Source organism: Sciurus vulgaris (assembly GCF_902686455.1).
Source record: "Sciurus vulgaris genome assembly, chromosome: 9".
Lineage (NCBI taxonomy): Eukaryota > Metazoa > Chordata > Mammalia > Rodentia > Sciuridae > Sciurus > Sciurus vulgaris.
The window spans coordinates 28,794,239-28,807,070 of record NC_136469.1 but is presented as its reverse complement, the minus strand read 5'-3'; the positions used below and the strand labels follow the sequence as shown (position 1 = coordinate 28,807,070).

General features: G+C 33.8%; 1 protein-coding gene across 4 annotated transcripts in view; it reads left to right on the top strand.

Moving 5' to 3' along the window:
* LRBA (LPS responsive beige-like anchor protein) overlaps positions 1–12,832 on the top strand; it is a 723,813-nt gene that overhangs the window by 201,498 nt on the left and 509,483 nt on the right. For all 4 annotated transcript variants that reach the window (XM_079154183.1, XM_079154182.1, XM_079154184.1 and 1 more), the window contains exons 27-30: positions 3,125–3,252; positions 3,719–3,826; positions 6,558–6,717; positions 9,215–9,665. In XM_079154183.1, the coding sequence (XP_079010309.1) occupies positions 3,125–3,252; positions 3,719–3,826; positions 6,558–6,717; positions 9,215–9,665 (847 nt within the window). The remainder of the gene's footprint in view (positions 1–3,124; positions 3,253–3,718; positions 3,827–6,557; positions 6,718–9,214; positions 9,666–12,832) is intronic.

Below are 12,832 nucleotides of genomic sequence, written 5' to 3'. Positions count from 1 at the left end.
TTAGTTAGGAACTTAATAGTTTTTGATAACTCAGACATTACTTTGAAAATTATCTTTCTTTTGTTGAAGATACGTGCCAGCCATGTTGTCTATGTTGATTTTTTAGTGTGTAATGCATAGTGGTAGTTGGCAGGTTAGGTATTAGGAGAGGGGCATAATTTAAACAATATACCAAGGGGATTCTGACCACATTCCCTCTTCTCCCTCACCTCTTTTGCTTCAAAGTAGTGCTTCTCAAATTTTGAGACTTAGGCGAGCATCCTGTTAAAATGCAGGTTAGATCATATAGATCTGAGATGAGGCCTCTACTTGTCTCCCAGTTCCCATATGACGCTGGTTTCTCCTTTCTTGCAAACACATTTGAGTGACAAGTGTGTTTCTGAATTGGAATATCAAGTACAGCCTTTATTCAAATAAGCTCTGGTAATTTGTTAAAGCAGTTAATAGAATCATTAAATCTGTTTACCTGGAAGCAATTCTTCCTTAGGTGAAAGTAAAAATATACAAAGTGATGTTTTTTCTTTGCCTAAGATTTCCTATAACTAGTTATAAATAACAAACTGAATTGTAAATACTGAGACTTTGTTGAATGACTTTCTTATTAAATGGAGAGAAGATGACATAGTGTGGCAGTCCAAGAAATGGAAGCAAATTCTTAAGAAGCATGACCATATATAAACAGGTCAGAAATAAGGCACCTATGAAAATATAACAGCAGCAGAAAACTCAATTAGTTAATGAAATATTTTTCCATATTTAGCATGTTATCACTAATAAATACTCAATTAGATTTTTTTGTACATATACTATTTTTATTCAAAATGCCATTCAGAGTGTTTTTAGAATTAGAATTCTCTAAGGAAATTGGCATGACAATTTATAATAATTATTTTAAAATTTTAATTAAGAGATTCAAATTGTGAATATAAAATGGAAGCTATCATTTACTTGTGGTTGGTTCTGATTTTTAAATTGAGATGATAGTCATTTTGTTCTTTTTATTATTGAGAAGATTATAGATCAGATAAATTAGGAAACAAATTTGAAGTCTACATTTGGTCATATTGGAATTTGAATATATTTTTTCTGAACTAATGTGACTATTCTTTCTTTTGTAGTATACTACTTTTTACAACTTTCTATTAGCAATATAATTAAAATATTTAGACTTTATTACTTTTGCATATGCCATTTTAAAAACCTTTCCACTTTCCCTACATTTCTACAATTAAAAATACAAGACTACACTGGCAAAGCTTCATTCTATTCAAATTCAGAAACTAGGGCAATACTCTGTTCTTTCTAATTTTCATAGCTTTAGAAAAGAATCAAGAGATGATTTGGTAGACTCCAGCAACATTTCTTCTTGCACATGATTTGACATGGAAAGGGACTTGTCCAGGGTCACTTAGTAGAGTGTGGTAAACTAGGGAAACAATTCCGATGTTTTGATTCCTGGTCTTTTCATTCTTGTTTTTTTTTTTTTTTTTTTTTTTTTTTTTTAATTTTTAGTTGTAGATGACACAGAACGTTTTTTTTATTTATTTTTATGTGGTGCTGAGGATCCAACCCAGTGCTTTCCTTATAAAAACGTGCTAGGCAAGTACTCTACCACTGAGCAACAACCCCAGCCCCACATTCATGTTTTTTTCCTGAGATTTGTGGTTAGAAGGTAGATGGCAACAAGAATAACCTGTGCTCCTGAGATTGGTTTACAGTAGGAAATCTGGTGTGGTTTTAACTTTATAATACAGACCCAACTTTGATTTTATGTAGTCTGTGCCCAAAGTAGTAGTACAGAGTGTTTTTTTTTTTTTTTTTTTTTTTAACAGGGCCTAATAACTAGATTCGATCAAAATTATATTCCATGTCATCTCTCTTTCTTCTCTCCCTTTCTTTCACCTTTCATTGCTCTCTTTCTAAATACTTTCCTTTTTAAATTTTTATGTCTGCTAGTTGTGTTTGATAGTGGCATTTAACCTTCTCACTTAAGTTTGCTATTTTGTCCCTAATTTGTTCCCCCACCTTTCTTCATTTCATATACCTTGAGTACTATAGATTGGATTGGAAATTGAGATGATTACATGATATCATGCAAATCATAGTCATGTGTGCATGACCTAATTCATCACTGAAAATTCAAAATTAATTTCTAAATAATCTGAGTAACCACACTGGGTGCAGTGGCGCATGCCTGTAATCCCAGTGACTCTGGAGGTTGAGGCAGGAAGATTTCAAATTTGAGATCGGCCTTAGCAATTTAGTAAGGCCCTACACAACTTAATAAGACCCTGCCTCAAAACAAAAATAAGAAGGGCTGGGGATGTGGCTCTGTGGTAAAGCATCCCTGGGTTTAATCCTCAGTACCAAGAAAGCCAAAAAACTACAAACCAACCAACTGCAAAATAATCTGAGTAATTGGTTGGTGGTAGCTCTAGAAAGGAACTCTAAATTGTAGACTCTGTATTAAATCAGATTCCCTTTTCTGTTTCCCCACCTTCTAAAGCACTATTAATGAAAGCCATTAAATGCTATACCCTATAAAGCTTAAATGCTACACTATCAGTCTCTATTAATATCATCTTCCAATGATACAATATAGAAAAAACATGAAAATTTCCAATTTTATCATTTGATTTCAATGAAGGTATTGAAGATTATTATACTGCAACTAGTCAATGGCAATGTGACTTGTTCTGTTTCTTCCACTGTTATTTCAAATATTTTCTTCCCCATTTCTTAATAAAAGGTTGACCCAGTTAGATTAGGTGAGATCTGTGAAACAGTAACCTATTATTAAGTTTCCTGAACTTGACTTGGGGAGGCATCCCCAATACCATAGTTGAAAAAAAAAAAAAATTACTGATTTCCTTTCAGCAGACTCAAACAGTATAGCTTACTAGGCTGCACTGCCTTCCTAGATCTGAACTGGCCCTTATGACAGGAAACAAAATCAGACAACAAACACTGAGCATGTAGGGATGTTTTAGGAATTTGCCGAAGACAGTCCATTTCAAGTAAAGTCTGTGTAAATCACGTTATATACAAGATGATTTGTATTAGTTCCATAATCTTAAATATGGTTTTATTTTCTTTCTTAATCTTTTCTTAAAACCAATGACAGTGTGTGCAGTGGCAGTAAGGAATTGCTTAGAATGTCAACAACATTTACAGCTGAAAGCTAGGGGAGATACAGGGAAAGGCCTGAAAACAACATCAAGCCTGGTTCCTTTGGGGAAATCTGCAGCAAAGGTGAGCATACAGAATCGTCATTTTCAAAAAAGCCTACTCATATTTCACAATTAAGATCTTAAATTAATTTGTTCATCTCAACCTAAAGTTAAATAAATGTGACAGATCTTAAAATAGTTATTTTAGTATGTGAGCATAACATTCAAATGTTTGTGTTTGAATATACAGTACAGATTTGCTTATACTTAATCTTCTTTGCTTTTCCAAATGTTTACTTTTCTTGTTTCTGTGATACCTTCTTTTTTCAAATATGTCAATTTTCCCACATAATTTCCCCCTGTATATTCCCCTCACTCCCCCCAAAAGAAAAAAAAAGTATGGAAAAAAAGAACGTTTTAGCATGCTTTTTTCATTCTTGGAATACTGTGTTTATTTTTAAAGAAACATCTGTGTAGTGTGTGTGTGTGTGTGTGTGTGTGTGTGTGTGTGTGTATAATTTTTTAATTTTTTAAAATTTTTGAAATAGAGTCCAGTGGACATTGTGACGGGTGGTATATCTCCAGTAAGAGATCTTGACAGGCTCCTGCAAGACATGGATATTAATCGACTCAGGGCAGTTGTTTTCAGAGACATAGTAAGTTAAAATATTTCCTTCAAGTACTGTCTTAACTGATACGTATTTTCTCCCTCCCGAGCTGAAAGTGCTAGAGTAAAAACTCTTTGTGATATAAAATAGTTCAATAGAGAAAGGAAGGCCAGATCTCTTAACAATGATTTGAGAATCTTAGACTGTTAGACAGAATTATCTAAATAAATGGAGCTAACATGTCAGAGTAATGATAAAATAATGTAGCATTTCATAGTAAGCACCTCAGGGATTCATATATTCTGAGGAGGCCCGGAAACTTCTTGAGCTGTTTCATAATTTTCATTTTATAGATGAGGAATCTGGGGCACAGAGTGTTAGAGTCACTTGGTCAAGCAGCCTTATTCCAAGAACCCATGTGTTAAAATGTAACAAAATGTTCAATTTCTGAGTATTATATTATTTTACTGAACATTGTATATTTTTCCCTCAGAGGTATATTAATGTGATAAAAAAGTATGTGATGAAATGTTACTCTTCATGTATTTTTAGTTTTTGAAAGATGAGAATAATTTTGGTTTAATTCATTTAGATATAGTAAATGGATGATTTTCATGACGATTTATTTATTTTTTCATGGTACTGGGTATTGAACCTGGGGGTGCTGTACCATTGAGCTATATCTCCAACCCTTATTATGTTTACTTTGAGACAGCGTCTTACTAAGTTATTGAGTGTTTGCTAAGTTGTTAAGGCTGGCCTTGAACTTGGGTACTCCTGCCTCATTCTTCAGAGTTGCTGGGATTATAGGTGTGTGCCACCACACCTAGCTTCATGTGAAAGTTTAACATTTTATATATAAGGTATTAAGATGAAAATAAAAATCATTTGTAATCTCACTCACCAGCCCTGGGACTTTTATCATTTTTTAAACTAATTCACTGTATATTTAATACTGGATGCTCTAAATATATTTTTTAATGTATATATTTCTTGTGAACTTGACAACCTCAATTTTTCATGTTCATTATCACTGCTTAGTACTTACTGAATACTTGTTGTGAATTTTTACAGTACTGAATGCTTCATTTACATCATCCTATCATTTAATTCTCATAATAATGCTATGAGTAAGATTGCCAAATGAGGTTAAATTTTTGCTTAAGATTACTCAATTAGTAAGAGGTGGAAATGAGTTAAGCATCTAGGGAATTTGATGGGGTAAGTAAGAATTTAAATATGTATGTATAATTCATAACTGATTAAGAAGTTAAGACCAAGTAAATGTTTTGCCTACTTTTTTTTCCCTACATTTTTCTGTAATTTTTTTTTTTTTAAGTTGTTGATGGACCTTTATTTATTTATTGCTGAGACTTGAACCCGGTGCCTCACACACGCTAGACAAGTGCTCTACCACTGAGCCACAATCCCCAGCCCCTTTGCCTTACATTTTTAAATGGCAATATCATCAGTAGCACTTATGGCAGATTTTTGTGAGAGAAATACAGGCATATCTTCACAAAAGGGATGTTAGTGAAAAAGGAAAAATGTTCGTATCTTTTCCACCAAGACTAAGAAGTTGTTACACACGAACCAACAAGATACTATAGATTTTGTTAGGTTTCAAATGTGCTTCAGGATTGCTTCGTGTTAAGAGAGAACCTGATACTTCATTTTTTTTTTTTTTTTTTTCCCGAAATTTTGTCTAAAACTTTTGCAGTAGTTAATTATTGTTTTAATCATATTTGTGCCATTAATTTGTATATATTCGTTAGAAAATAAAACTTGTGGCCTTGTATATGCTAAACGAGTACTCTACCACTGAGCCAGATCCCCAGCCCTCTGTTTTCTTATTCTAAACTGACCTACTACTGGAGGTACCTTTAGTTTTCAGGATTTAATAGACAAATTTGAATTTTTTGTTTAAAATAGTTAGATTCAAGCCTAATTTTTTTAAAAAAAAATTGTTTAGATGTTGATAGACCTTTATTTTATTCATTTATTCATATGTGGTGCTGAGAATTGAACCCAGTGCCTCACAAATGCCAGGCAAGAACTCTACTGCTGAGCCACAACCCATGCCCAAGCCTATTTTGAAACGTTACTAGAATAGTGATGTACATAGGGTCCTCTTGAAGATGGGGAATTGAATTAGGTACAGAAGTTGTTGATAAACAGAGGTGGGTAATCTACAGAGCTAGAATCAAGCCTGGCCCCTTTTAGAGGTCAGAATAGTTTGTTCTTTTCTTGTGGCAGATGTTTTCAGTCCTGGATACATGAATATCTGCACTATTTAAAATACTCCCACGATTTCTTTTGGCATCCTGGTCTGTATTTGATTACTTCACTTTTTTTTTCTCTGATGTTTGTCTTTTAGTGTAGCTGGTACTGGGCTGTTTTACATATTTAAATACATATGATTAAAAGTAAAAATATTACTTATCCTTGTAGTTGTAATTGCTACCTGATTTTGCTTATAAATTATGCTATGACGTATCTCTTCAGATTGAAGTACTTAAGTTTTAAAGGTGATCTAGGTTTTCTCTTTTGTTGTTTAAAGTATAAAAACTCACTTAAAATTATTATTCCAAGAGTTTGCCTAATATTTTCTCAGGTAAGTTTATTAATACATTCATTAAATTATTATATAAATACTAAAGTATTGTTTTCTATAATATTATAAGGGTATGAACATGTTTATATTTAAATTTATCATGTGAAATAAAATCAAAACATGTTGTATAGTAGTGCCATAAAAAACTACTTTTATTTTTCCTAGGAGGATAGCAAACAAGCTCAATTCTTAGCTCTGGCTGTGGTATACTTTATCTCTGTCCTTATGGTCTCAAAGTATAGAGACATTTTGGAACCCCAAAATGAAAGGCATAGCCAGGCATTTAAGGAAACTGGTAATGAAAATGGGAATTCATCACTCCCTGGTAAGTTTCCATATTTTATTCCCTGGTAGCTAAAGTTCAAGTAAAACTTTACCTAGTTAAAATATTGATTTGAGAATTTAAATTCATTTATATACAAAATGAGAGCCTACATTTATTTTATTAATAAATAACTAAATATTTTAAGTATCATAATTAATTGCAATTGGAAGATAATATTTTGTTTTTTAAATGTATCATCTAATTAAAAGGTAAGTGACTAAATGTTATCCTTTACAAATAGTTTAAATTTGTGAAGTGGAACTAATTCATATTCTTTTAGAAGACTAACATGATGGATTTAATGAATAATGATAATTATTGGACTTTTAAAAGTAGCTGTAAGTTAAATAAGTATAATTAGATAAGTAGCTATTTCTGTTATAGAACTAGATACCACCTTAAAAAGGAAGCATTTTATTTATTCAGTAGATGCTCATTCTGTATATCCTATGTAGTTGAGTATATTAACGAACAAAGTAGGAAGGAAAACTTTGCCTTCCTGGGTCTTCTAGTGGGAGGAGATAAAACTATGTATATGTAATAAATAAATTGTTTAGTATTTTAGAAGGTTGTAGAATGCTAAAAATAAAAAAGATAATGAATAGGATAAAAGTATCAGGAGTGACTAAGAAAGATGGTGTGTAGATTTTTTTTTTAATGAGGAAAGAGGAATCATTGTAGGATTTTGAGTTTAGGAATTAAAACTGACTCAGGCTTTTGAAAGTAACACTTTGGATTCTGTGTTGAGGATACCCACTAAAGGCAAGAAAAAAAATCAGTGTTTTGTCTAAGTATTGCTGTGTAACACATTACCTTGGAGCTCAGTGACTTAAAACTTCTACTACCTTTGTCCTGTCTTCATATTTCTGAGCATTACATTTGGTAGAGCATGGTAGGGAGGTTCTTCCCTGCTCTGTATGATGTTTGCTAGGTCTGGAAAGTCTGAGATGACTTCTCTGTTCATCTAGTTAGTGTCTGATGAGATGATTCCAGTAGTTGAGGCTGGCTGACTGAAGCCATTGAGTTCCCACTGTAGCTGGGGCCTTGACATGGTTAACTTAATTCCTTGCTTTCTTCCATTAGTTTGGAAGACCTTTCTGTTTCCATGTGGTCTCTCCACATGTTCTCTTCAGTAGGATAACTCAGAAATCAACAGGGATTCTGGGACTACTAACATTTCCAGACCTTCTTCAAACTTTGACCCAGAACTGACTCAGTGCTACTTCTGTCACATTCTGTTGGCTAAAGTAAGTGAGGTCCTGCTTAGATTTAAGGACTTCTCAAGATGGTGAATAGCAGGAATCATGGGGGAGTAGGATCATTACAGTAATTGCCTTCCAGAATCAGTTGGAGGATAGTATAGTCATCCAGGCAAGAGGTGATGGTGGATTGAACTGGAATGGCAGCTGTGATGATAAAGAGAAGCAATCAGAGTCTGGATATGTTTTGGGGACAGAGAAACAGAATTTTAAACCATTAGATGTGTGTTATGAAAAAGATAAGAAGTTTTCATGTAAATTTACAAGGTATGGTGGTGTAGACTAAAGATGAAACAGATTTTCAGGGAAAGACAAAAAATTCTGTTTTTAGCATGCCGAGTTGAGATGTCTTTTGATATAGAAGATTTGGAATAGACAGTTGATATACTCTGAGGGTTTTTTTTTTTTTTTTTAACATCTGTGTGTTGGTGGTGAGATGTAGAGGTATGAGAGGATGTTGAGAGTGGATGAGATCACTCAGGGAATATAAGTAGAGAGAGGAGTACCAAGGACTCAGAGGATCAAGGACTGAGCCCTAGGTTCCTCCAACCTAATATGTTAGGGAGAAAAAGAAGTGAACAAAGTTAAGAAGTAAGAACTAGAGTTGTAGAAGAAAAACCAAAAAGAGTATGGCATCCTGGAAGCCAAGTGAAGAATTATTATCAAATTAGAACAATCAGGTACTTGTTTTGTCAAGTAGTATTAGGAATGAGAAGCACCCATTGTATTTAGCAAGATCTGGGTTTGTGGTGATCTTCATAAGAGTATTTTTGTTGGAATAGTTGGAAGCCTGACTGAAGGATTGAAACTTAGAGTAAGAAGGGGATGCCCTTTGTCAAACTGGATTTTAAGGACGATTGAATTGTTCATGCACATAGGAGGGCAGTAACAAGTTTTGCCATAGTAGAAACCACCTGTGAGGTAGAGGTTTTTACTTTATCCCAAGGATTTTGGACTTTTTCTTATATATCAGTGGCTTTCAGTTTTGTGTTGCTCCCCATTGGTATGTCATGATCACTTTGGAAGGATTTTGCAGATATTTTGTTATTTGTTTTGTTATCCCATCTATTATGATTATAGGTTCATTCATTGAGAATATTTTATAGATTTTGTAATTAGTTTTTGCTTTATAGAACATGGCATATTTCATAACTTAAAATAATAGATGGCTATTGGCATTGAGTATGCCTGTTTAAAAGTATTTCTAATTTATTCTTTTTCTTCTGTTTCTGGGTAAGATATGGAAAGCACACCTGAAGCACTTAACCCTTTAACTCCATCATCCATTGAAGAATCAGTGGAAAGCACATCATCTTCTCGACGGAGAGACTCAGGCATTGGGGAGGAAACAGCTGCTGGTTTAGGAAGCAGTGTGTATGTAACTTCTCCAACAGTACCTCTGGGTGTTAGTGCAGGTCCAGACGCAATCAGCGAGGTGCTGTGTACTCTTTCATTAGAAGTCAATAAATCTCAGGAGACCAAAAATGATGGAGGAAATGAATTGGATAACAAGGCAACACCCTCAGTTCCCATTTCAAAAAATGTTAATGTGAAGGACATTCTCCGAAGCTTGGTTAACATACCAGCAGATGGAGTCACAGTGGACCCTGCCCTTCTGCCACCAGCCTGCCTTGGTGCTCTTGGTGATCTGTCTGTTGAACAACCTGTGCAGTTCAGATCTTTTGACAGGTAGTGTAAATAGTCTTTTGTTTTTGTATGCTTACATTTATAAATTTTAAAGGTAAACAGGAATTCATTTTAAATCTGCTAAGTTTTGTAGCTTTAACGTTAGCAAGAGATTTTTTTTTTTTTTTTTTTTTTTGCGGTAATGGGGATCAAACTCAGGGCCTTGTGCTTGCGAGGCAAGCACTCTACCAGCTGAGCTATCTCCCCAGCCCAGCAAGAGATGTTTTGATCTTAATTTTATAAGCATTTCAAATTTTTATTTATTTACATACCTATAAGATTATTAGTTGTGTGTAAATTAACTCTTTTCTTGGTTGTAACTTACAAATGGCTACCTATCACTCCCTTGCTGGCAGTACTAGCTAGTTTTGGGGGGTTGGGGAGCTGGGAATCTGGATTCCCACAGACTCAGAAATTTAACAAGAGACCTGACAGCTTGAGCAAGCTGACTGCAGATTCCCAACTTTGTTGATTCTCTTGCTCTGAAAACCCTTTTTCTGGTTTACCTGAACATTTTCTTTATTATTTGTTTAGTTTTTTAGGTATACATGACAGTGGAGTGTATTTTAACATGACATACATGGAGTACATCTTATTCTGATTAGGATCCCATTCTTTTGGTTGTCTATAATGTGAGGTTTCACTGGTGGTGTATTTATATATGAACATAGTAAACTTATGTCTGATTCATTCCACTGATGAACATTTTCGTTATATATTATGAAATTTTCTTAGATTCTACCTCTCACATATATTTTAGTTATTAAACATATATTTTTTAAATCAACATTTTAATCTGGGAACAAGCTTTAACTTACTGAAAAGTTCTAGCACAAAGAACTTTTAGTTTTCCAAGCCATTAAATTGCCAATATGATGTTCCATCACCTCTTAATATTTTATTGTATGGTTTTTACATGACTAGTACATTTATCTAAATAAGGAAATTACCATTGATATAATACCATCTTTTAATCTTCAAACACCTTCCAGTTTTTAACAGTTGTCTCAATAACATTCTTTATAGTACAAGGATCTTGTTCAGAATTACATGTTGTGTTTAGTAATTGTGTTCCTTTTTTCTCTTTCAATCTGGAAGAATAGTTCCTCATTCTTCTCCTGAATTTAATGATCTTGCACTTTAGAAGATTATAGCTTAGTCATTTTTAGAATGTCCCTTAATGCAGATTTCTTCTGAGGTTTCCTCAGAATTAAATTCAGGTTAATGCATCTTGACAGTATTTTTGGTTGCATCCTGTTGAATGGTGTGTGACTGTATCTTATTACCCATGATGCTCACTCTAGTCACTAATTGAAATGGCATTTTCTATGTTTCTGTACTACTAAGGATTCCTTGTGAAAAAATACTATAAAAATCCATCATCCTCATAAGATTTCCAGTTTGTTCATTTTAGGATCTTGAGAGTTTCCTATTTTATTCAGTGGTTTATAATCTTTTGTTATTATTTAAGTGGATGCTCAGATTGTCTCTGATTTGACTAGTGGGGTTTCCTTCTTCTTGACTTCTTTTGACATGTTCCCATCACCATTTAACTTTTTCTTTATGAATCCATCCCACTATTTTTCATGCTTGTTGTTGGACTCTGTAGTGCTGTTGTTTTTAGTTAGTCTTTTTCCTCTATTAGGTTGTCATTTCTTCCTTTCTCCCCTTCCCTTCCCTTCCCTTCCCTTCCCTTCCCTTCCCTTCCCTTCCCTTCCCTTCCCTTCCCTTCCCTTCCCTTCCCTTCCCTTCCCTTCAGAAAGAACAGGGAATATATAACTTTACTGTAGTCTGTGTGCCATCATCCTGTGTCATCTTGTCCCTTCTTCCCTCTGCTTAAAGGTTAGGTAAATGGCTCTCTCTCCTCCTCACTTTCATGCTCTCTCCTCCATTTCACTCTCTCTCTTGCACATGTGTGCGCGTACTCTCTCTCTTTTCCTCTCATTTTCTCTATTACCCTGCAGAGAGACACTGTTTGCCTAATAAACTCCCTTATGTGGAAAAAAAAAAAAAAGGTTAGGTAAATGCACTGGAATGATGAGACTGACGAAATATGAATTTCAGGTTACTGAGATATAGGTGTGTGTATATTGTGACATTATAGAGTGGATGCTAGATTCACATGCCTTTTTTGATCTGTTTTAGTTCTTTTAAAAACAGATTTTGTAACATAGGAATTAAAATATTGACTCTAGAAAAAAAAAAAAAAAAAAAAAACTGGGTGTGAGTCTTAGCTCTATCACTTACTAGTGAATTTGGACAAGTTTTCTTATCCCTAACCAGCATAATACTATACAGTTAACAAAGAGGAAAAAAAGCAGAGTAATATGTATCACTGTGAAATTTTATTGAAGATTTAGTAATCTTATATTAATCTTTATACATATAACATGAACAAATCACTCAATAAATGTAAACTTAGCTCTCATATCTAATGGGACAGTTTGTCACTACTGCCTTCTGGTTGTGTGTGTGTGTGTGTGTGTGTGTGTGTGCGTGTACATTCAGGCACTAAGAATTTGAAACATGTTTTACACTTAAACATTACATTCCTGTACATATATATAATACTAACAAATCAATAAAATGGAAATGCAAGAAAACTTGGCAAATGATAGGAACAGGCAATTTATATGAGACAAAGTTCTGGAACTGGGGACGTAGGTCAGTGGTTTGCCTAGCATGTGCAAGGCTTTGGATTTAGTTTCCAGCACTGGAAAGAAAGGGTGGTGTGAAGGGAGGAGAAACAGGAGTGCGGGGGGCCCTGCTAATATGTAAAGATATCTACATTACTAATAAAGGAGGAAATGCATATTAAAATGACCACAAGATAATTTTCCTCACTTCAAATGAGAAGGGATTTTAAAAATGATACCTATTACTAATGAGGGTATGAAGAAACATTTCTATTTTTTAAAGGGCATATTGCTGTAATTTATTAGAAGGCAAATAGTGTTAATTAAAAATTAAAATATGGAAATTCTGGAAGTTTATACAGAAGAAATATACAACTATAAAACTTTTCTGAAAGAGGAATTTCACAATTAAACTAAAACTATTGAGCTTTTACTCTTTGAAATTCTAATTTAAATACATTAAATAGATAATTCCTATTTTTAACCCTACTTTACACATGAAGAAACAGAGACATAAGAACGAAGTAGCTTGCA